At 41.6% G+C, this 26,204-nt stretch overlaps 1 protein-coding gene across 7 annotated transcripts in view; it reads left to right on the forward strand.

The window, feature by feature from the left end:
• The window catches only part of RAD51B (RAD51 paralog B), a 1,288,364-nt gene that overhangs the window by 773,131 nt on the left and 489,029 nt on the right, over window positions 1–26,204 (forward strand). For 2 of the 7 annotated variants that reach the window (XM_033953097.1, XM_033953098.1), the window contains one exon: window positions 8,304–9,313. The exons of the other annotated variants lie outside the window; for them this stretch is intronic. In XM_033953097.1, coding sequence (XP_033808988.1) covers window positions 8,304–8,314 — 11 coding nt within the window. In that variant the 3' untranslated portion in view covers window positions 8,315–9,313. Of the gene's footprint in view, window positions 1–8,303; window positions 9,314–26,204 lie in introns of those variants that run through there. 7 annotated transcript variants of the gene reach the window in all.

Here is a 26,204-nt window from a genome sequence, read left to right on the forward strand (position 1 = left end):
GAACCAAAGGTGAGAAGAGTTAGGAGTTGAAAGCAGTCTCAAAGAGGCAGTTTGAAAAATATGTTTGTGGCATTAAAACATGGTCCTTAAATTCAGCATTAGAGTCACCTCATTCTGTGTATCCATTGTCCACCCATACTCCACCCCCTTTTACATATGTGCTAAAGAGAATATGCATGTATTTTATAGAATTGCAGCTAACACATGTGTGTGGGTAAGTGCCAATTACCTGGTCATGTGCTAGTATTCGGTAAAATATGTCGGTATTTGATGCCTACCCTTAAGCGCAATTTTATAGAACTGCCTTCTAATTGCTTCTGTCAGCTAGCAAGAAACCTTATTCTGGCCAAAATCACATCCTGGTGCCAGATAGTTAATATTGCTATGTTTCACTGCTTTTTTACAACATTATTAATAATATTTAGGTAGCTTTACGTAGATCAGTCTAGGTTATTATATGGTGCAATTACCAATCTGAATACCAGCAAATAAACAAGTGCCACAGGGCAGGCTGAGTTCAACAGAATGTACATTAATGTGCAACCTTAGGCCTTTCTGACAACCAGGCGTAAAAAGCTCCAAATTAAGATATGTACTTTGTTATCCTTTGAAGAAGCAGTCTGGTCTGGCAGTGCCAAAGGGATGAGCCTGTCTTCTTTAAACTGTACAGATGCCATTTTCTTATCAGCTGAGCTAATAAATCTGACAACACCATGACATTTTTATCCTGAGCTGAGCTGTGTGAAGCAATTTTTGCAAAGCTGTGCCTTCCCCTTTTCCCATTCATTATTGCTGGGATAAAATGCCATAAACATCTCGAGCCAGCAATTTTGCTTATCCACCAAATGCGGCTGAATTATGGCACACCTGTAAGCGGTTTTTGGAACCTTTAATAAACTACATTCTTCAGTGCTCTCCTCGGATTCCTTGCCAAACAAATGGTGTAAACAATCCTCCTTGCTAATGTTCCATAAAGCTTGCTCTTTATTTTTTTCTTCAGCAAAGAAAACTAAAGATAGGGTAGTCTTTTATTTTTTAAGGCACATATTAATTACTGAAGTTTTAACTGGTTTTTAAGTGGGAGCTTTTGTTTTGGAATAGCAGGAAGTATGAGCCACAGCAGGGAAAAGGTGTGTTAAGATGAAACTTAAATCCCCTTCACCTGCGTGATGTACTTTCAGGAGAAAATGTAGATGCCTTTTTTTTTCAAGATGCTTAATCCATTCTGAATTGTTGTTTGCTTTCAAGAATAACCAGAGAAGAAAAGGAGGTTTAAAAAACCTTAATGTTCTTGAATTTCTTTGGAAAATCCAGCTCCTTTGCTATTAAAGTTCTTAAATCCATTCTACAGTACAGTTTTCTAAAGGTATTTCCTCTCAGTTGAAAGCTGGTTGGGGATAACATAACACTCTGTCGGTTTTCAAAGGTTAAAACTTAGTGGAGCTCTTTCATTTGCCCCTTTGCTTCATTTACATAGAGGGAAATCATTAATATCTGTTCCAAATTGACCAAGTTGTAGCTGCATGCTATCTTCTAGGTCACACAGGGATATATAACCGCTTAAGTTTATAGTAAGGGCCTTCTTGTAAGTGTTCCTGTCAGTAGGCTTTGAACTTGGTTATGATTCAATTTTCTGTGGCTTCCTACAAATTTAATACAGTACATCCGGGCTGCATACCAAGCTTGCTGTGGCTTGTCTAACTGGGTTAGTTACTTTTGATTTAGTTATGTACGCCTGTTTTTGTTAGAGTTAGTAACAATGTTCATGAAGAACTCAGCAACAGATTTTACTGAAGTCTTATTTGCATGGCACTTTATTTTAAGCTCACTTTGGATGTTTTTATTTGCTATTAGAATATTTAAAGTGTCAGTTACCTTTGCAAGCTCTCCTTCTCTGCCGCCGCTGTGCGGCGGCACGTTCCAGGCTCCGCCCCTCCCGTTACCTTTGCAAGCTCTCCTTCTCTGCCGCCGCTGTGCGGCGGCACGTTCCAGGCTCCGCCCCTCCCGTTACCTTTGCAAGGTCTCCTTCTCTGCCGCCGCTGTGCGGCGGCACGTTCCAGGCTCCGCCCCTCCCGGTACATGTGCTATAAATTTCAACACTTTGCGGCGCACTTTAACTCAGCAACAGATTTTACTGAAGTCTTATTTGCATGGCACTTTATTTTAAGCTCACTTTGGATGTTTTTATTTGCTATTAGAATATTTAAAGTGTCAGGTTAAGTTCTTTTAATTTATATTATCTTGTATTGTCTGTTTCAGGTGTCAGGTTATGTTCTTTTAGTTTATATTATCTTGTATTGTCTGTTTCAGTTACCTTTGCAAGCTCTTCTTCTCTGCCGCCGCTGTGCGGCGGCACGTTCCAGGCTCCGCCCCTCCCGGTACATGTGCTATAAATTTCAACACTTTGCGGCGCACGCCGCAAAGGCGTGCGCCTTCGGCGCGCGCCAAAGGAGCGCGCTTAAGGAGCAGGTCCTGCTCCTTAATGCGCTCCTTTGTGCGATCCTGCAGTACGTTAAGCTAATCACCAATAGGTTCATTATTCAAAATATTATTCCTCTGATCTTATTAGGTTTCTTTTTCTTTTCATTGATTAATCTTCCTTTAAATACAAATAATTTATTCACAACTATAAAACTAGATCATTATTCTTCTACTACTATGGATGAAACCATGTCACCAATTCAAGTTATTTGGGGGAATAGACCTTATAAATCTGAACATATTAAAAAGATCCCTCGTTCCTTTGAACGTCAAAATATCTGGCTAAAACCATCATTCTCAGATTCTCTACACAAACACTTTAATATTAGTCTTATAAATATTCGTTCCATTAAATCAAAATATCATCTGATACATGACATCGTCGTACAACAAAATCTTGACATACTCTGTCTAACAGAAACTTGGCTCTCCACTGGTGAAGAGGCATATCTATCTTATGCTTGTCCACAAGGCTATTCATTTTTTTTTTAACCATCGTAGCAAAAAAAGAGGAGGTGGGTTAGCTATTATTTTTCGAGATTCATTACTGATACAAGTTGATTATTCACCAAAAAATTCCGTAATTGAATTTTTACAATGCTCCTTATTGACAAAGCCTAGGACTGAAATGTTATTAATATATTTACCACCTCCTATCTCAGCTGATATTGTCACCCAGCTACAATCTTTACTTTTTGACTTCTGTAGCTCTACATTAAATCCTATAGTTTTGGGAGATTTTAATATACACTTCGATGAACCTAATAACAATTATACAAGAACCATTCTAACACACATAAACCAACTGGATCTCTATCCTATAATTTCTCAACCCACTCATCAGGCAGGTCACACTTTGGATATGGCTCTAATATCAAAAACCACAAACAATATTTTGTCATTAAATAACTGTTCTGCAGTTCCTTGGTCTGATCATTATTTAATCTCATTAACATATAACTCCATTCATTGTACTAATAATAATCCAAAACATCAAATAATAAATTTTAGAAACTACAATAATGTTAATATAGAATCTATTCTCTCTTCATTTGAAATTGATTTAACAAAATCAAATTCAGTAGATGAATTAGTAAATGTATGGAATGTAGCTCTTTTAAAATTCTTAGAAAAAGTAATCCCTCTTCAAACAAAGACAATTTCTAAACGTAAAATTCACAATCCCTGGTTCTCATCAGAATTGAATCTAATTAAACAACAAGTCCGATCTCTAGAACGTGCATGGAAAAAAAAATAAAACCTTAACAAATTTACAATTATTCAAGGAACAAATTATATATTACAAATCAAAAATAAATCAAGCAAAAATGCAATATTATTCAGAGAAAATAACAAAGGCCAAAAATCCATCAATGTTATATAAAATATTAAAAAGAATATCAATTTCAACTAGTAAGGAGAAGTCAAATGAAAATAATAACACACTTACAGCACAAAAATTGGCAGATCACTTTACAGAAAAAATTAAAATAATAAGAAACTCTTTTGTAATAAATCAACAAGGTAACATTGTTCATGATCAGTTAAAAACTGAACTCTCAACCTCAAAATGCTCTAAATTTAAACTTCCAAGCCAAAAAGAAATTGAGTTGGCTATTAAATCTATCAATATTAAAAGCTCAAAAGCAGATCTTCTTCCCCCGTTCATTCTGAAACAATACTTTCAAATTTTTGGACCAGTTATTCATACTTTAATTACTGAAAGTCTGACCCAAAGTAAAGTACCAAAAGACTGGAAAAAATCAATAATTCGTCCAATTCTCAAAGATAATAATGCTAGTAGTACAGATCCAACAAACTATAGGCCCATATCTAATATCCCTTTTCTGGCCAAGTTAACGGAAAAGATAGTTTATACCCAAATATTAGATTTTGTGGAAAAAACAAACGTTCTCCACCCTAATCAAACAGGTTTTAGAGAACATCACAGCACAGAATTATCACTAGTTGGTTTAACTACATCCATTCATTATTTTCTTGACCATCACAAAACTACTTTATTAATTTCACTAGATCTTTCCGCAGCTTTTGATACAATTGATCATAAACTTCTCATAAATCGACTTCAATCTATTGGGATCACGGATCAAATTCTTTCTTGGTTTAATTCTTATTTTACAGATCGCTCTTCTTCTGTTTTCTTTAAAGAATCTATATCTAATCCTATTTCATCCACTTTCGGTGTTCCTCAAGGGTCTATTCTTTCTCCTCTACTATTTAATATCTTTCTAGCACCACTCCTTACATTGTGCCAATCTATAGGTTTTCAAGTTTTCGGATACGCTGACGATATTCAGCTGTTACACCCTGTAGATACGGATAATATTTCAGAAATTCATGAGATTAGTAAGAAACTCGATCAAGTTCAAGATTGGCTAAATACTAATAAACTGGCCCTTAATATAAAAAAAACAAATTTGATGATTTTTCCTTGGAAGGAAAATCCCACACTTGTCACCCCTATTACTATAAGAAATACCCCTTTACAGATAGTCAATAAAACGAAAATATTAGGAGTAATTGTTGATTCCAAATTAAACTTTCATGACCATATAAGTTATATTGTTAAAACTTCATTCTACAGATTACGACAAATTAGATCCATTTCAAAATTTCTGAATGCACAATCTTTAAACATTCTTATCCACTCATTAGTTATATCAAAAATAGATTATTGTAATTCTCTTTTTAGAGGTATTGCATTAAATGAAATCAAACGTTTACAAATTATACAGAATGTCTCTATAAAACTTATTACAAAATCTAAAAAATTTGATCATGTTACTCCCCTACTTGAAAAGGCACATTGGCTACCTGTCATCCATAGAATAACTTATAAAATCTGTTTACTTACATTTAAAACACTATTATATAAGACTCCTGCTTTTATTCATAAACTTTTAATACCTTATCATCCAACTAGAACATTAAGATCTACTGATCAAAATCTATTAACAGTACCTTCATTGAAATTGATTAATACAAGACGACAATTTATATTTTCTGTAACAGCCCCTCAAACCTGGAATGCTCTTCCAATTTTTATACGGAACGATCAAGATTTGGTAAAATTTAAATCACTATTAAAAACATTTCTTTTTAATGATGCTTTTAATTCCTGATTTTTTATTTATTATTTTTCCTAATGTGTTTTCCTATGTTTAATCTTTTATATAACGAATGTATTTCATAACCCTATTTTTACCCAATGTAGTTTAATAAGTTTTAACCTTTGTAAGCATTGTAAATCCCGAAGTTTGGTTTGTCTGTTTGTTTGCTCTCTTTTAACTGAATTTGATTTGTACATCGCTTTGAATTAGAGAAAGCGATTAATCAAGAATAAATAAAAAACTTGAAACTTGTATGCATTGGTTATGGAGAAAGATGAAAAAGTCATGAAGTAACTTAACAGTGAGCGATGGTCATATAATTTTATATGTATAACATGCCTTTATAAAGTTATAGGTATATTCAGGAACTCCAGCCATTAAAGAAACACATAACTTTCAATGGAAAGGCTATCCATATAAAATGATACCTGTTATTCATTTATTCATTCTTGAGTATATAAGTTACATGGAAGGCTGCAGAATTTCATCACTGTCTGTGTGAAGGACAATTCCATAACTCCGTTATGATTCCAACACTGTGGAACGCTCTGCCAACCGTACTTAGACAAGAAACATCTTTACCCTCCTTCAAGTCCCAAACTCAAAACATTCTTATTCCAAGCCACTTTCAATAAGGACTAACAATTTATTTATTTTTAATGAGAAATTTGAAGAGACTCCCTTCCCCCTCTGTGATTACCCTTCCCCCTCCTTTTTCCTTCTTTATTGTATTGTAACTTTATTCCCTTCTCCCACCTTTCTTTTATGTTCCTGTATGTCAAATCTGTCCTCGCCCCCTTAAAAATTTTAGATTATATTTTGCTTTTAAAACGTATATTGTATTTAACTATTGTAAACCATCTAGATACATGTGGTGGACGGTATAACAAGAAATTATTTTGTGCATGTAAATGCATAAAATGTAGTGCTGTTCTTTAAGGCCCTGATTCTATAAACGGCGCCTACATCATGCCTAAGGTTAGGCGTGCTTTAGGCATCCAATCTAAGTAGTTAATGAGCCAATTAAGAGTCTTAACAAGCGATAAATGGTACTTAGGCGTCCACAAGACGTAAACGCCACTTTGTAGACGCAGCCACAATTTCATGGACACCCATGTTTAAAACTCTTGCCTAACTCAATAGGCGGCATGGAATGGGTGTGGTTTGGGCAATGACTCAGAGAGCTATTTAGCAGCTCGCACTAAGGACATCCAAACTGTGCCTAAGTTCCAGAAGAACGTCCAAAGAGCGCGCTTCTACAAAGGACACCTAACTTAGGCACCTAAACGGCATCTAACTTTAGACGCATTTTGCAGAATCAGGGCCTTAAGGTGTAAATTGTATTGTGTGTAAGTGCCAAAGAAGCGTATATCTGTGTGGAGTGTGATCAGGACATCAGTGGGGTTCCCAATTATCTGTGTATCTTATGCATATCCCAGCCGCATAACTAGGTGCATAAATGTAAGACACACCAAGAACCAAGTTACACTATGATGGAGTTTAGGTGCCACTTACGGAATTGCTATCATAATGTTTAGCTCTTACTTAAGCCACCTAAATTGAAATTCGTAACTTGTGGCTAGATAGCAATTTATGAGACCCAAAGTTAAATGGTAGCTTCTGGGATATTTTTTATAATTTAAAGAATTTTATAGTCAGTACCTGCTGTTGACCTCAAATGTCTTTTTGAAAATTGACCGACATGTATACTATTAACTTACTGATTGTAAATGGATACATTGGGGGTAATTGTGGAAAGCAGTTTCTGCATGTGAAGTATGTTTAACCTATGGAAAATAGCTGTTATAAAATGTGGTGATATACAAGGGTACAAACACGTGTGTGTAAATGCATAGAATGCATGCACAAATTTTATGTGAGAGATTTGGAGAAGGCATAAATTTATGTGAGCTGTTTCTTAGAACCTATTTTTTAAAGACAACAAGATGCCTATATTGCCTTTGTAAAAGAGACACATTGATATTTCATATAGGCACCGTGTTATTAAATTACTCCAGGGAAAACAATTATAGTCTGCACACTTTAAATCAAGCCATAGTATAATTTTTTTTAAAAATGGTGTGTCTTCTGGTCAAGTTCCTCCGCTCATCATATTTAAGGATTGACTCTTCCAGGCCCTTGATCAGGGCAAACCCGAAAACGATTGCTCAGCATCCCTTTTGTGGAAAATCATAGACCAGGAGGTATACAAGTGTCCAATTCAGTGGTAGACTGGCCAATTGGCTTTCAGACCTGGATACAATATGGAGAGGTTTAATTGCACTAATGGAGGATCTCCATAAGAACGGTGATAGATGATTTGCCTCTGTTTTGGTGCTGCAGAACAGAGCTGAATTTAAGTGTATTTTGGCTCTTAAGCTGTAACATTTAAGATACCTCCTGGATTAAGTTGGTTCAATATATATATATATATATATGTGTGTATGTGTGTGTGTGTATATATATATATATATATATATACACACACATACACTATTGGCCAAAATTGACAAAATCTGAATTGCTATTTTTCATTAATTCTGTGTGTGCGCGTATATATATATATATACACACACACACACTATTGGCCAAAATTGACAAAATCTGAATTGCTATTTTTCATTAATTGAATTAAATGAATATTAATTGTCTAAGTACACCAAAATTACAGCGCTGTGCTAAATTTTACAGAAGAGAATTGACTGGTCACCTAAAAAGAGAGCAACAGACATAATCTTAAGAAAAGAAGGTTACAGTTACAGAGAGATTGCAGCCAAAACTGATCAAGGTGTGTCACCAGCTGGGGTACTGAAACTCTGTAAGCACTTTGAAGAGACTAGAAGCATCAAGAACAAGGCTGGAAGGGGCTGGAAAAAAGTTGCAACATCTCAGCATGATAGAAGGATAGTGAGAATGGCTCTACAGAATTGGAAATTAACTACCGCTGACATCAATAAATCACTGGCCGAAACAGGGGTGTTGGTGTCAGGCTGGACAGTTCTCTGGAAACTAGTGAAAAGCAGGCTTGTGGGCAAAAATTCCCAGGAAAAAGCCCTTCCTCAATGCAGTTCAGCATCATAAACATTTTAAATGGACTAAAGAGCATGCCAACTGGATCACAGAGCAGTGAAAGAAGGTTTTGTGGAGAGATGAGACCCAAATTCCATATTTGGCAGTGACAGTATCTGCTGTGTTCGTTGATGACCAGCCAAGGACTTCTTATCAGAGTGTACTACTGCCACCATGAAGCATCCTCTGAGTGTGATGGTGTGGAGCTGCAAGTCTAGAGATATTGTGGGTCAACTACTTGCTGACAAATACATAAAGGAGGTTCTTCAGCCCAAGGTCCTGCCTTTAGCCAGAGGCATCTTTGGTGCCAGTCAACCATTCATTTTTCAACAGGATGGCACCCCATGCCACATAGCCAAGGAATGCCTTACCTGGTTCAAAGAGAACAAGGTTGAGTTGCTGGACTGGCCAGAAAACAGTCCAGAACTCAACTGCATTGAGAACCTCTGGGCCAGATTAAAGAGGTCAGTAGCGGCAAAGCGACTATCCAATAAACATGAGCAGATAGCAGCAAAAATCAACTCCTGCTTCTACATAATAACACTTATTGATCTTCAAAGACTTGTGGACAGTATTCCAAGAAGATGTGAGGCAGTAATCAAGGCTAAGGGACTGAGGAAGTCATTGGATAACTGGACAAATGATCATTTCCTTATGAACAGCATTATTTTTGGGAAATGTGCCAAATATTATGCTGGTATTGTTAAGTGATTGCAGAGTTTCTGTTAGTCAGAAATGTATGCATTAAATATATTTATGATGTTATTGATGCATTAAATATAATTATGATGTAGTTGCCATGTCTTTTTTAAAGCGAAATGCCGGTTCTTGGGGGGGGGGGGAACGCATCAAAGCGAGTTTCCATTATTTCCTATGGGGAAACTCGCTTTGATAAACGAGCATTTTGGATTACGAGCATGCTCCTGGAACGGATTATGCTCGTAATCCAAGGTACCACTGTATATCAAAAGAAGCATGACCAATTGCTTACCTTTTTGATGTCAAATCACTAAAAGTCACTCCTAACCACAAAATTACTACACAAATATTACCGGTAATGTTTATAAACAATCAAATAATGTTTATAAATATCATACATTGAAGAATTAATAAGTAACTTGAGCAACAGTTGAATAAAGTTCTGCAATCTTGAAAAACTTAAAGTGTTTCCACAATTTTGGCCACTAGTATATGTGTTTTCTTTCTACCTATCAATCTATACACACACAATTTCTGACAATTAAGTTCATGAACTCATCCTAGAAAAAGTGCAGCATGCCTCTGTTGAATATCACTATGGTCACCTTCAAAGTGCTCCCCTTGGGAAGCTACGCACTGATGTCGGTACCTAGTTCACCCTTCAATGCAATTTTGAAACTCTTTTTCTGGAATTGCCATCAGAGCTGTCGTCGTATTACCCTTGATGTCCTGAATGTCATCAAAATGTCTTCCTTTCAATATTTCCTTTATCTCTGGGTAAAGAAACAAGTCATTGGGGGCCAGATCAGGTGAGTAGGGAGGGTGTTCAAATACAGTTATTTATTTACTAGCTTAAAACTCTCTCACAGGCAGTGCCATGTGAGCTGGTGCATTGTCGTTATGCAAGAGCCATGAGGGACATTTTTGCACATTGCAAAATTTTCAGTTAAGATTTTCCTCTTTCTCTATCAATGTTTAAATGGTCTACTGTACTTCTCAGTCAGCCGACGATTTTGATGCACAATTCAACAAATTTTTGCAATTTTTTCATGAGTTCTTCTTGTTACTGGCCGCCCTGACCTCTCTCCATTAGTGACGCTTTCTCTCCCCTTAGAAAAATGTTTAATCCATTTGTACACTGCCATTTCCTTCATGGCATTAGCCCCATAAACTTGGACTAACATGTTCCTGATTTCACTTCCACTCTTGCCAAGTTTAACAAGCAATTTAATGCTTGTTCATTGCTCTAATTCAAGTTCCAACATTGTCACGTCGGAACACAAAAACATGTAACAACAATAATGAACGCTACTCAGCAAGACACCAACACACATCGACATGAACACAGCTGTGAGACACTGATATACCAGGGTTATGAAACCTTACTGAGCTGTTTGTACAGTGCTGCCAACGTTAGCGCACAGTGGCAAAATGCATTTATTTCTTTTAAGTGAAGTGTGAGGTCCCTTGAAATATGAGTCCCAAAGCTGGTGCCTACCTTATACATAAATCAGGCCCTGTTGCTGAATTTCTTCAGTTGCATTTCACACAGTAGATCCTATTGTTACTCTGTGTTTTCATGGCTTATAGAACCAAATTTGAGTGGCAAATTGTGGTCTGAAAGGTAATATCTGAACCTTGCTATCTGCTCAGTTTGCAGGCATCTGCTTATTTCCTTGCGTTTTTCACATGTGGAGTTTCCCAGGGATCTTTGTCAACCCAGAATTCAGCTATGGTAAACATGGAAAGTACACTCTTCCTTTTTTCTTTTTCCTTTTTAATAATTAGTATTTTGGGGAGCAGTGACCTCAAATGCCCTTGTCTATTTGAATTAGAACTTGTCTTATCAATACAACCACTTCATGAGCTATCACAGGTCTCTTATATCCCCTTGTGCAAGATTGCTGTTGAACGGATGGCATGGGGGGAGGAATAATTAAGTACCCGTGGTCTACCTTTTAAAGTAAAAGGCTCCTTAGAAGTCGGTTGGCAAAATGAATAGTGGTTAAAGAACATCTCCTGAAGAAGCTTCTAGTGGAGTGAAACGGGGACGCTTCGTTGAGCAAGAACGGTTTCACTGTTGAAACACGCACTATAAGACCATCGTTCCAACACCTAAAATTGGAAAGGGAAAGAACTTGCACTACATCTTTGAGTAAAAACTAAGGCCCTCTTTTACAAAGGCACGCTAAGCGTTTTAGCGCAGATTTAGCGCACGCTAAATCAACACATGCACTAACCACTAATGTGTCCATAGGATAACATGCACGCGCTAAAAAGCTTAGCACACCTTTCTAAAAGAGGGGGTAATTATGTTTAGTGCTATATAGAGTGTGAAACGATTGGGACTTTCATTAATTTAACTACTATCAATTTTATATATAAAAAGGGGAAAATTAAGTATTTTTACAAAATTAAATAAATTAATAAACATTTTTGTAAGTGTAGGGGGGGATATAAGAAACCTGTGTTAGCTCATGAAGTGGTTGTATTGATAAGCCAAGATCTAATTTAATTCAAACAGCTGTGGGCACTTGAGGTCACTGCTCCCCAAAATACTAATTATTAAAAAGAAAAAAGGAAGAGTGTACTTTCCATGTTTACCATAGTAGAAAGGTGATGTGTCATTGACAAAATATTAGAAGGATAATATGGCAACCCAGAATTCAGGACATAACTAGTCAATCAGGTTTTCAGGATACCCATAATGAATATGCATGAGACAGATTTACATGCGATGGAAGTAATGCATGCAAATTTCTCTCATGCATATTCATTGTAGAAATCCTGAACATCTGACTGGTTGGATAATTCCCAAGGACTGGGTTGAGAACCCCTGATGTATGTTATCGCCTATACTGTATAATTATATATTTAATGCCACCAGCCTTCTCATTTGTCCATTGAGCTCCTCTTTGCTATTCTGGTGAGGTAAACTGAGATTCAATATACTGTATAAAGAGAAGCCTCTTCAAACATGTATCTTAATAACATAGTAACATAGTAGAGGTTGGTCCATCCAGTCTAGTCTATTACTCTTGCCTAAACAAATCCAGCACTGGATATCTCTCAGTTGTCAGTCATACATATTTTGCTGTCTGCAAGAAATTGTGCCACCTTTTTCAATTACAGTTGTGGAGCTGAACCGAGTTACAGCCCATACTCAGGAAATTGACATGTTTGATTCCCAGTATATTTATTTTATTTATTTATTTAAAACATTTGTAGCACGCATATCAAACATCTATGCAGATAACAGCAGCATATACCGTATTTTCGCGGATATAACGCGCACCTGTGTAAAACGCGCACAGGGGTATAGCGCGCAGAAATCACGATGATATGTACCAAAACTTTTCTATACCGCGCTCAGGCATATAACGCGCATGATGCCCGACGCTCCTTTCGCCCGCCCTGACTTTCCGTGCGCTGTCCCGACTCTCCGTTCACCCCCCTGACTTCCGTGCACTGTCCCCCCTTGAAGTCCTGTCCCCCCTTGAAGGTCTGTCCCCATCCTGAAAGCCTGATGCCCCCCCCCCGACGTCCGATACATCCCCCCCCCCCCGGCAGCACCACTCGCACCCTCACCCCGAAGGACCGCTGACTCCCCAACAATATCGGGCCAGGAGGGAGCCCAAACCCTCCTGGCCACGGCGACCCCCTAACCCCACCCCGCACTACATTACGGGCAGGAGGGATCCCAGGCCCTCCTGCCCTCGACGCAAACCCCCCCCCCCCAACGACCGCCCCCCCCCCCCAGAACCTCCGCCCGTCCCCCAGCCGACCCGCGACCCCCCTGGCCGACCCCCACGACACCCCCACCCGCCTTCCCCGTACCTTTGTGTAGTTGGGCCAGAAGGGAGCCCAAACCCTCCTGGCCACGGCGACCCCCTAACCCCACCCCGCACTACATTACGGGCAGGAGGGATCCCAGGCCCTCCTGCCCTCGACGCAAACCCCCCTCCCCCAAGAACCTCCGCCCGTCCCCCAGCCGACCCGCGACCCCCCTGGCCGACCCCCACGACCCCCCCACCCCCCTTCCCCGTACCTTTGGAAGTTGGCCGGACAGACGGGAGCCAAACCCGCCTGTCCGGCAGGCAGCCAACGAAGGAATGAGGCCGGATTGGCCCATCCGTCCTAAAGCTCCGCCTACTGGTGGGGCCTAAGGCGCGTGGGCCAATCAGAATAGGCCCTGGAGCCTTAGGTCCCACCTGGGGGCGCGGCCTGAGGCTCCATGGGCCAAACCCGACCATGTGTCTCAGGCCGCGCCCCCAGGTGGGACCTAAGGCTCCAGGGCCTATTCTGATTGGCCCACGCGCCTTAGGCCCCACCAGTAGGCGGAGCTTTAGGACGGATGGGCCAATCCGGCCTCATTCCTTCGTTGGCTGCCTGCCGGACAGGCGGGTTTGGCTCCCGTCTGTCCGGCCAACTTCCAAAGGTACGGGGAAGGGGGGTGGGGGGGTCGTGGGGGTCGGCCAGGGGGGTCGCGGGTCGGCTGGGGGGGCGGTCGGAGGTTCTTGGGGGGGGCGGTCGTTGGAGGGAGGGGGGTTTGCGTCGAGGGCAGGAGGGCCTGGGATCCCTCCTGCCCGTAATGTAGTGCGGGGTGGGGTTAGGGGGTCGCCGTGGCCAGGAGGGTTTGGGCTCCCTTCTGGCCCAACTACACAAAGGTACGGGGAAGGCGGGTGGGGGTGTCGTGGGGGTCGGCCAGGGGTGTCGCGGGTCGGCTGGGGGACGGGCGGAGGTTCTTGGGGGGGGGGCGGTCGTTGGGGGGAGGGGGTTTGCGTCGAGGGCAGGAGGGCCTGGGATCCCTCCTGCCCGTAATGTAGTGCGGGGTGGGGGTAGGGGGTCGCCGTGGCCAGGAGGGTTTGGGCTCCCTCCTGGCCCGATATTGTCGGGAAGTCGGCGGTCCTTCGGGGGGGGGGGATGTATCGGACGTCGGGGAGTCGGCCGGGCAAGAGGGCTTGGGCTCCCTCTTGCTCCGATCGTGGATGCGGGTGCGGGTGGGAGCGCGTGCGAGCGGTCGTTCGGGGTGGGGGTGCGAGCGGTCCTGCTGGGGGGGTGAATCGGGCGTCGGGCGGGGTGGGAACTATGTTTAAAAACTTTTCTATACCGCGCTCAGGCATATAACGCGCGAGGGGTATGCGCGGTAGGTAAAATCGCGTATAACGCGCGCGTTATATCCGCGAAAATACGGTATATAGTTAAAAACAAACATGAAAGTGCACAATAAAACACCGGTCTGATACTTATTTCGTATCTACCATACAGAAAATGGTCCTTAATTTCTTTTCAGATCCTGAGCAGCACCACTCTGTGATCAAAGTCTTTCATAACACAAAGCTTTATGTGCTAAATCTTCACTGGAGGTCTACTATTTATATTCTCTTTATACTCTTATTGCTAGTACTTAGCTTTAATCTGTGGTCTTCGCTAGGGACATTATTTATGCCAACATGTTTCGCGAGGTACGCTTTTTCAAGGCTTGGTCCCTAGAAAAGAAACACAGCCATTTAAATTGAGCATGCAAACTGTACTGCAAAACTACTAACTTTGACCCCTTTTAATATCATAACACCTACCTATTAATGATACACCACTATTCCGGTGCAGTACTTGGAGAGACCCCTCAGGAAAGAGACTTGGGAGTATTGGTCGACAAGTCAATGAAGACGCCGGCGTAATGCACGGAGGCGGCGAAAATGGCGAACAGAATGCTAAGAATGATTAAGAAGGGGATCAAGAACAGATCGGAGAAGGTTATCATGCTGCTGTACTGGGCCATGGTACACCCTCACATGGAATACTGCGTCCAGCACTGGTTGCATACATGAAGAAAGGGTCCAGAGAAGAGAGACTAAAATGGTTAAGGGGCTGGAGGAGTTGCTGTACAGTGAGAGATTATAGAAACTGGGCCTCTTCTCCCTTGAAAAGAGGAGACTGAGAGGGGACATGATCGAGACATTCAAGATAATGAAGGAAATAGCCTTAGTAGATAAGGACAGGTTGTTCACCCTTTCCAAGGTAGGGAGAACGAGAGGGCACTCTCTAAAATTGAAAGGGGATAGATTCTGAACGAACATAAGGAAATTCTTCTTCACCCAGAGAGTGGTAGAAAACTGGAACGCTCTTCCGGAGGCTCTTATAGGGGAAAACACTCTCCAGGGATTCAAGACAAAGTTAGTCAAGTTCCTGCTGAACCACAACGTAAGCATGCAAGGCTAGTTTCAGTTAGGGCACTGGTCCTTGACCTAATGACTGTCATGTGAGCGGACTGCTGGGCACGAAGAACTACTAATCTGATCCAGCAGCGGCAATTATGTTCTTGACCACTGCTTTTTAGAAAAGATGGTGGCGGCGTGTGTTTACTCCCCTTTAAATCCCCATACGAGGAAATCAGCTGAAACCTACGTCATTAAAGCTAAGTGGTGCTGCTGAGGATCTGAAAGGAAATTAAGGAGCATTTTCTGTATTGTAGATACAAAATAAGGATCAGACCGGTGGATTAAATATTGTGATTGGAATGCTCAAAGATTTAAGTGTAAAATCTAGTGCTGTTTAAATTGATAGTACAAAGTAAGACAGTATATAACCTATTATCTTAGAATATCATAGTTTTATGTGGGTTTATTTATTTATTTAAAAGATTTAGATCCCGCCTATCCCAAAATCTATGTAGGTTACAATAAACATACATAAGCATAATAGACAATCAGCCAAACATAGGCACAGTAACAAAACACATTCCAAAACATTCTCTTATAAATCTCCACAAAGAGTAATAACTACAAAAATGTAATATCTCCTCTATACTCTGCCAAAGGCTTCCTGAAAATAATAAGCCTTCAAGGATAACAATACAGGGATCTGACGAATCTGCTCTGGGAATGCATTCCACAATCATAGGCCTGTAACTAAAAACACTAAAAACTCATGCACGGATTGTAACCTTTGCAGTATCATGTAAAGAAGGCACGTCTAACAGGTGCTGAGATCCAGACCTCAACAAGCGAAAAGGTACATATAGGGCAATCAAGGTACCCACAGTTTTTGGCAATTCTTGCTGCATGGCTTTAAACACTAGCTCTAGGATCTTGAACTGAATTTTCCAAGCTACTGGTAACCAATGCAACTTGGCCAGCTTTGTTGCAAATTGGTTGATGTTGCCTCCTCCTCCCGGGACTTGACACATATGTATCTCCACTGAATGCAAGTCAGATTTGGACTTTGGACCTGTATTGCTTCAGGTGATTCCAAAACTTAGGTCCCTCATTTCTTTTACTATATACCTTTTCTCACTGCTAGAATCTTACCATCTTATGTGTGATCTTGTATATTGAAATTACAAGGGTCATTTCATAAATAAAGCACACTATTTTTTTTTTTTATTTACATGTTTTTTTCTTGCAGGGGGGGGTTTCAAATATTTCTTTTCAGTCGTTCAGTATAGTCTCCCTGCTTTGCAGTGACCGAGGCCCAACGCCAAGGAAACTTCATTATTCCATCCAAGACACCATTTTTGTTCAGCTCTTCCAGCGATGCAAAACGATGTCCACACATAGGTTGTTTCAACATTGGAAAAAGGTCGAAGTCTGATGGACTCATGTCTGGATTGTAGGGAGCCGACACCACATACAGAATCCGGGCATAAATCTCCTCCTCCCTTTTGTGGTCGTTTGAACTGAAACATCAAATTTACAATCTTCGTATGGGATGCCTAATTTCAGATTGAGCATCACTGCTTTAGATTTTCTCTCATATAGGAGAGCTCTGAGCCTCTTCTCCCAAACTGTTTTTCCCAGTGGAAGGAAAGCTTTTGATAAACTGTTGACATTTGAAGCACAGAAAAATATATTAGGTTTTAAGATACAGTATTTGGTTTGGCAAATACATTTTTCTTTGGTAATCTTTGGCTGACAGTCTGTTTACCATGTTGTTATGACTAGCATGCAGTGTGCTTCGGTACCTTCTTTTAGGCATGTTTTGTTTCTGAAAATGAAAGGTTTCTGTTTCAGCTGAAACCCCTTAAACATAGTACACACCACTAAGATGACAAAGAAAGAAATCATTACTCTCGCACGGGCTTTTTTTTTGTGCATGTGTGTGTGAGTTTCCCAGTTGCTGGAATGAAATATAAAACCTTTTCAATTCACATTCCCAAAAGAATTTAATATTATGACCCCCTGAGTATGGCATCATAAAATTACAGCTTTGGCCTATTCCAAAGCTGGTGGTGTAATGTTACATTAATGAGAGGGAGTTTCATTTTTCAGATAATGAAAGGGTTTACAGCTTTTCTTGGCTGAAATAAAATTCCTGTCTCTCTCTTTTCCATATCCTCTCTCCTTTTTTCCTTGGTCACATCTACTGAGCAAAATGAATAAAAACTCTGTGTTTGACACTTTAGATCTGTCTTTTCATTTTTACAGCTGGCCCTTTAGTACTCCAGGCATGTAGACAATTGTGTACCAACATCACAGGACATCACATTTCATGTCTTTCACCTCTGTGACTCGCACTGCTCTACATTCATGGTTCTACTGTGCCAAAATTTCCTTTCTAATCACCCTTGCAACTCCTTTCCAATTGTGAAATGGCTTTGGAGATCAGGTTTCTCTTCCTTTGTTCTCCCAGGTGGAATGTCCTTCAACTATTGTGATGCAAGGGTTCTGTTTAAGATGGATCAATACAAAATGCATGTGCTACGCTCCATTATTAGAGAGATACTTTTCCTTTATCCAGTAAGCCTAACATGACCATTTAATTTTTTCATCAAAACGGGACATCTATTAATATTCAGTCCTACCCCCAATCCCGCCCTAGCCCCCCCCCCAATTTCTTCCATTCATTTTTCATGTACACGCAATATGTTATTTCATAATGGTATAATATTGTAATCACAGCTATAGTCTCTTGTTAATAATATTACTTTCTTTAATTTATTTTAAATATTTTAAATATTATTGTGAAGTGCTCAGACCAAGTAACCCAAAATATAGTGAAGTCACTACAATGAGGTTAACAAGGGGACCATCATCGCCTTCACCTGTCCCCTGCCCTCCCTACGAGACCGCAAACTAGTACAGGTCAATTAGATGTACTTATCTGAATAGGGGGGTAGTTGGTTTGGTTAATTCTCATTGGTGACTGTGTATCAATAAAATTTATGTGCTCCGTTAAAATCCTAGAACTGTTCGTTCATTCTTCCAATCCCGTCCCCCCGACTCGAGTTTCACCTCTTCATCAGGGAGGGACACTGGTGAAGGCTCACTGAGATCAGGCTCACTCAAAGCAAATGGCCAGCCTGCCTGCCTACTCCCCCAAAGCCAGCCTGCCTGCCTACCTCCCCCAAAGCCAGCCTGCCTGCCTACCTCCCCCAGAGCCAGCCTTCCTGCCTGCCTACCTCCCCCAGAGCCAGCCTTCCTGCCTGCCTATCTCCCCCAGAGCCTGCCTGCCTACCTCCCTCCCCCTGAGCCAGCCAGCCAGCCAGCCTGCCTACCTCCTTCCCCCCTGCCTACCTCCCCCAGAGCCAGCCTTTCTGCCTGCCTACCTCCCCAAGAGCCAGCCTGCCTGCCTACCTCCCCCAGAGCCTGCCTGCCTACCTACCTACCTACCTACCTCCCCCAGAGCCTACCTGCCTGCCTCCCCCAAAGCCAGCCTGCCTGTCTCCCCCAAAGTCAGCCAGTCTGCCTGCCTACCTCCCCCAAAGCCTGCCTACCTATCTCCCTCCCCCAGAGCCAGCCAGCCTGCCTACCTCCTTCGCCCACCTACCACGGAAAACAAAAGCCTCCCTCCAGGCCCAATTTAAACTTCCCCCTGTTCCACCGCCGCTGCTCCTCTGCTTACCTCCCTGACGCTAATCGTGGCCAAAGCTTTCTTCCCGATGTCAATTCTGACATCGGAGAGGACGTTCCAGGCAAGCCAGGCAGCGATTGGCTGGCCCGGAACGTCCTCTCCGATGTCAGAATTGACGTCGGGAAGGCTTCTGGGCGCGATTAGTGGCAGGCAGGTAAGCAGAGCAGCAGCGGCGGTGGACCGGGGGAAGTTTAAATCGGGCCTAGAGGGAGGCTTTTTTTTTTTGGTGCGGCAGGGGAGGGACAGGAAGCGATCACCTGTCCCGTTGTCCCCACGCACAGCCTGAAAATGGGACATTTTGGCATCTCGAAGCTGTGTGTGGGGACAATGGGACAGGGATCCGAAAACGGGACTGTCCCATTCAAAACGGGACGTATGGTCACCTTAAGTATGCCATCTTATTTTCTAAGTGTTTTGTGTCAAACATTGATTGATACAGCGGGTGTTATTTTGTCCCCTCATTTCCAGCTGACACCAATAGGAAATTGGATTCAGTTCTGAACAGGTGATATACTGAGGTTTCTGATGAATGTGTTAAAAAATTAAGCAGTGACTGACATTAAGACAGCTCAGTTTTACTCTGTAAACCAAGAAGTGTTTTCATCTTAGGACCAGATTTAAGGATTGGGGAAAAGCCTGCAAGTCATTTTAAGAGCATAGTTTTAAAATACTGCATCATTTGTTTGTTTGGAGGAGGAGGGAGATTTTCAGAATGACTTAGATGGCCTGCAGCCTAATATACAATAGGCAAACCTTCATAGGCAGTGGCACAGCGATGGTAGGAGGCACCTGGGGTGGTGGCACCCCCAGGTGCCTTCCTCTCCACTCCCCCATCCCATGCCACACTCACGCCCTCCCTTCCCCTCCTTACCTCTTTAAATCTTCTCCAGCACGAACAGATTTTCCGGCCTGCTGCTCAGGCTGGCATTGGCTTTCCCTCTGATGTCGCTTCCTGGTCCCGTGACCCGGAAGTGATTTCAGAGAGGAACCAGGCCAGTGCAAAAAGCAGGCCAGAGAATTTGCTTTCACTGGTGAAACTTTAAATAGGTACGTGGAGGGAGGGAAGGGAGGGCGCAATGGGTATTTTATGCCTACAAACAACCCCTTCTGCAGTGAAGTGCACACTTCACCTGAAGGTACATAAGAACATAAGAATTGCCACTGCTGGGTCAGACCAGTGTTCCATCATGCCCAGCAGTCTGCTCACACAGTGGCCCTCTGGTCAAAGACCAGAGCCCTAACTGAGACTAGCCCTACCTGTGCACGTTCTTGTTCAGTAGGAACTTGTCTAACATTGTCTTGAATCCTTGGAGGGTGTTTTCCCCTATGACAGACTCTGGAAGAGCGTTCCAGTTTTCCACCACTCTCTGAGTGAAGAAAAACTTCCTTACGTTTGTACAGAATCTTTCAATTTTAGAGAGTGCCCTCTCATTCTCCCTACCTTGGAGAGGGTGAACAACCTGTTCTTATCTACTGAGTCTATCCCTTTCAGCACCTTGAATGTTTCGATCATGTCACCTCTCAATCTCCTCTGTTCGAGGGAGAAGAGACCCAGTTTCTCTAATCTTTCACTGTACGGCAACTCCTCCAGCCCCTTAACCATCTTAGTGGCTCTTCTCTGGACCCTTTCAAGTAGTACCGTGTCCTTCTTCATGTACGGTGACCAGTGCTGGACGCAATACTCCAGGTGAGGGCACACCATGGCCCGGTATAGCGGCATGCTGTGAACAGCATGGCTATTTTTATATGATTTAGGAGGAACACCATTTATCAGTCCACATTTCTGTGGATAAAAATTTGAATACTGCCACCTCACTTTCTAGTGGTAAGTTCTTATGGAATAAAAATTCCTTCCTCTTCCTCCTCCAAAAAAGAGCATATGCAAGCAAAAAGCTTGTATAGAATGCAGTCTAAGATTTTGGTCAATTATTAGATTAGTGCTATGGGATAAAATATTCTGTTCATTTTTTTCTTTTACCTCTTGACAAAGTATTCAAAGTCAAGGAAATATATTCCAAATGAAGATCATACTTGTCCACACACTCATCTTCTCAGTGGTCAATTACGGATGCATAAGCTAGACACTACAGAAACAAGACAGAAAGAAGATTGATTCATTTGAGCTTTGGTGCTGGAGAAAGATTTTATGTGTACAATGAACCGCCAAAAGAACTAACAAATCAATTCTGGAAGAGATCAAACCGGCTATATCACTCAAAGCCCAAATGATAAAGTTACATAGAAACATGATGGCAGATAAAGGCCAAATGGCCCATCCAGTCTGCCAATCCACAGTAACCATTATCTCTTCCTCTCTAAGAAATCCAATGTGCCTATCCCAAGCTTTCTTGAATTCAGACACAGTCTCTGTCTCTGCCACCTTTTCCGGGAGACTGTTCCATGCATCTACCACTCTTTCTGTAAAATGGTATTTCCTTAGATTACTCTGAGCCTATCATCTCTTAACTTCATCCTATGCCCTCTCATTCCAGAGCTTCCTTTCAAATGAAAGAGGCTCAACTCATGCGCATTTATGCCATGTAAGTGTTTAAACGTCTCTATCATATCTCCCCCCTCCCGTCTTTCCTCCAAAGTATACACATTGAGATTTTTGAGTATAGAAAACATGATGGCAGATAAAGATGCATTAGGTATTCTCTGTCCCCTGGAAGGTTTCAGTCTAAGGAGTCCTCTTACCAAGCTGCGGAAAAAGTTGGCCTTAGTGTACCCATTATGCGGGTTTCTCCCACAGTAGTAAATTGGCTGGGGAGGAAGAGAGGTGCCGGCGAGAGGTACATCCTGTGGGCATTTAGCTGGCGCCTACGCCTCTCCGCGCCTTTTCCCTTCCAGCACTCCCCACTGGCGGCTCCCATCTCGAGGGCCTTCACCTCAGCGTGATGACATCACGCATGGACGTGCCATCATTGCGCTGATGTCTGCGCACTTACGGATGTCCTCAATCTGCGGCCACCAGTTTAGTGTGCCGCAGCTTCTAACCGATTAGCTCAAATAGCAACTCGTCACCCCCCCAACACACCCCCTCCAGGGTTTAAAATTATTTTTAGCACACAGGTTGCACACACAGATTGAGATCTTACTGCAGGATGCCTGAGCCTGTCCCACGATAAGCCCTTTTAAGCTGCACCAAGCGTGCACTAATGCAGCTTAGTAAAAAGGCCTCTAAATTTATATCTGATGCAATAGATCAGAAGTAACAGCAGTAGGATTTGAACCTGGCATCCCTGGTTGTCAGAGCAGTGCTCTAATCATTTATAAGAACTTTGTTCTGTATCCAAAAAAAGCAGGGGGAAAGTCAGCCACATGGAAATTGGTGAAAACATTTTGGAAAATAGCCATCTGCAATAATATAAAAAATGAATACCTGGTTTACAGAACTGAATATAAATGCTAGATTTAAAAATTTTAATGAAGTGACTGAATTAACTTTGTGGCTTGCCAGATCATGTTTATGTTATTTCCTTGGGTCCAACAGGGTCATGGGAAATGACAAGATTTACAGGAATTCAGGATAGACTAATCCAAGCTGTGTGATTGGTGGATCGTGTGAACCTCTTGACTAGTGATTCATCATGATTCATTTGGGCTTTTTCTTCCAGGGAACTGAAGATTGTGACTCAATGGAAGGAAGGGAGGGGGGTTCTCTGATTTACAGAGTAATATGGCCCATCTTTAATAGCATTGAAAGATTTATTTTCTTCAGCTCGTGCACCTGCTGCTATGCTATTAATAACATTTTTCCAAGTCCCCTCCCCCTCCCAAAATATTCACTGATGCATTTTTTTTCTTTATGCAAGCAGAACAGTCTAGTTTGTTTTTTCTGAACACTTGTAGAATTTGCTGTTTTCTTTTCGTAACTTTTGTATTCTAGGCCTGATAATGTCATAAACATAAGTATTGCACTTTTGGATAAATCTAAAATAAATCAAATCTTAGTGAATAACAAGCTCCTTTTGCATCTCCATTTCTGTTCAAAGCCCCTTCACTTCTGAAACAGTCATCTTTCATGAGTCTGCTCATACCATGAAATCCTCTTAATACTGAGACCTCATTATTGATGTTCGTCCAGGAGCTGAGGCATTCAGTTGAAAATGTTAGGTAAAGCATTCAGAAGGAGAAGAGTTGGATCCTTGAAAAAAAGGAAAGCCAGCCAAAGCACACACTTTCCTCTTTCTATCCAGCCTTTTGATCTGGTAAGACTGATTCAGCATTTTACAGGCTTAAAAACACAGCTGCATATTCCCTGGCATAGTTGGCCATTCAGTGGGCCTGCAGGGAGCAGGTTTCTCTAAGCTTCACTGAATGTAAGCATACAGATACTTGCGGCCATGTGCATTGAGAGGTTCTACCACTAACAGCAGGCTACTTTCCTGGAAACTAAGCTGTAAAAAAAGGAAAATAAATACAAAGCCATCCATACTGAATGCAGCCTGGAGCACGGTCAAATCAGGGCTGCATTTTCACACACTTCTTGCTTCTGTATGTAGGTCACTAGGACATGGTTTCCATGTGGTCCACATATGTAGTCAGTTTTGCTGTGTGAAGTTGCAAGACAGATAAACAGAAATGTCAGAGAATCACAGAGAATCACATGTAAAGAACCTATTAGTATTTCCATGGGAAAGCTATTCACTTATATGCAGGTTACCCACAGCTGGGAGCCTTTGAATTCTGACCATCCAACGATGGATGTGGCTCAACAGGATGGATATGTGTTACATATGAACTTTTGTTTCCCCCCTCTCAATTCGCTTACTTTCTCTCTCATATCTGCTTATCTATATTTATGTATACATTCTATCCTCCTCTTTCTCACCTTTCCCCAGGTCTGATCCTAGTGCTATCCCTCTTTCTGCTTACAAGCCAGACCTCATCTTCTGGTTTCTCTTTTTCCAGTCCTAGATGTGTTGATACGAGATGTGTTCCATAAGTTATCTACCTATGTATGAAAGAAAGTAGCAAGCATGTTGAAACAAGTCTGTGCATGTTGTGACATGTCTCAGGGTTACTCATGCATAGTTGTGGCTCAGTATGTGTCTAACATTCCAAGAGACATGATGTCAGGAGAGTCCTTGTGTGAATCAAGTAAGAAACTGCTAGATTTGGAGCACTGTTCAGTGAAAAAATTTCTCAAAAAAGAAGGGAAAAAGCCAAAGGAGATCCATGAATGCATGACTGCAGTTTATGGTGAGTCTGCCCCATCATACTACAAAGTAACATTTTGGAACAAGCAGTTTAAGTGGGGTAGAGAGTCCAAACAACTTCCACAGAAATGTGCAAGAAAGTCAGGGACTTAATTTTGTAAGACAGATGAATTAAGGTTTCCCAAATAGCTGAAGAAGTGAGCATTTCAGCAGGTACAGCTGGGAAAATAATTAATGAAAGGTTGGGCATGTTCAAGGTTAGTGCAAGATGGGTTCCAAGAATGCTGACACTGTCAGAAGACCATAAGGTTCTAGTGCTGTCAGGAGAACTTGGAGATGCTCCGTGAAGACCAAGTGAATTTTTCTCATCATTTGGTGACTGAAGATGAGACTTGCGTCTAGCAGAGAGATCCTGAGTCCAAAATGGAATCAATGCAGTGGAAGCACACTTCATCCCCCACTCCATAAAAGTTTAAGACAGAAAAAGATTTGCATGCAAAGTCATGGCAACTGTCTTCTAGGATGATGAAGGACTTTTGCTTCTGGAGTTCATGCCACACAAGAGAACCATAACTGAGGAGAGTTATGCCAACACAATGATTGCTTTGTCAATCAAGGAGAAAAGATGAGGAAAACTCACAGCAGGCATGCTGCTTCTTCAGGACAATGCACTGGTGCACATCATGACAATCGCAGGCTGCTATCCGAGAATGTGAGTTTCAGCAGCAGAACCATCCATCCTACAGTCCTGACCTAGTTCCCTCGGATTATTTCCTGTTCAGAGTTTTGAAGAAATCTCTCAGTGGACAGCAGTTTTCAAGTGATGACGATATCAAGGAAACTGTGACATCCTGGTTTGAAGGTCAAACAGAAGAATTCTTTTCGAAGGGGTTAAAGTAATTGCAGGAAAAGTAGATGACGTGAATGGAGCTATCAGGGGACTATATTGAAAAATAAAACAAATATTTTTTGAAAACTCTTCTTTCCTACTGAGGCAGATAAATTAGTGAACATCCCTCATATGATACTGTGTCTTCCTGCATAACAGCCTGTGATTGTTAAAGAGGTTCTTCCAGACATTACTGGGACAGAGAGCTCAGAGATTCAAGGATGATGAAGTTCTTAGTCATCGCACCACAGTGTCTGCAATGATCAGATTCACTACCAAAAGACTTGGGTTGCAGAAGACCCTTGATCAAGGACTGTAGCTATAATGGTTGGCCTAGATTGAAAAGGTATTATAAGGTAAAATATGAAAAAGTCCCAGGTAATTGCAAATGAAGTCTTTTGATACTTTAGCTCAGTAGAAGTCAGTTCTGACTGAGCTGGATTCCAATGGAAGGAAATTACCAGACTATGAAAATGATTCTGCCAGGCTCGACGACTTCATTGTAATTATTTTCGCTGATTGTCCAGCTCTTCTTGTTGTAAACTGCCTCAAACTACCATGGCTTTGGCGGTATATAAGAATAAAATTATTATTATTATTATTATTTACTTTTTCTTGCATGAGCCTTCATGTTTTTACTTCATCATTTCTGATACAAGTGATGCTCTTTTGGCAATTGTGTGAATTGGAACCTAACCCCCTCTTCTACGAATCTGCGCTAGTAGTTTATAGCGCAGGGAGCTGCGCTGAATGACCTGCGCTGCTCCCGACACTCATAGAGTTCCTATGAGCGTCGGGAGCAGCGCAGGTCATTCAGCGTGGCGCTCTGCACTAAAAACTGCTAGCACAGTTTCATAGAAGAGTGGGTTAGTTAAGATTTTATAGAACAGTTTTCAAAACAATTAACCTAAGTAAATTGGC

The sequence above is a fragment of the Geotrypetes seraphini genome, chromosome 7, assembly GCF_902459505.1.
Source record: "Geotrypetes seraphini chromosome 7, aGeoSer1.1, whole genome shotgun sequence".
NCBI lineage: Eukaryota > Metazoa > Chordata > Amphibia > Gymnophiona > Dermophiidae > Geotrypetes > Geotrypetes seraphini.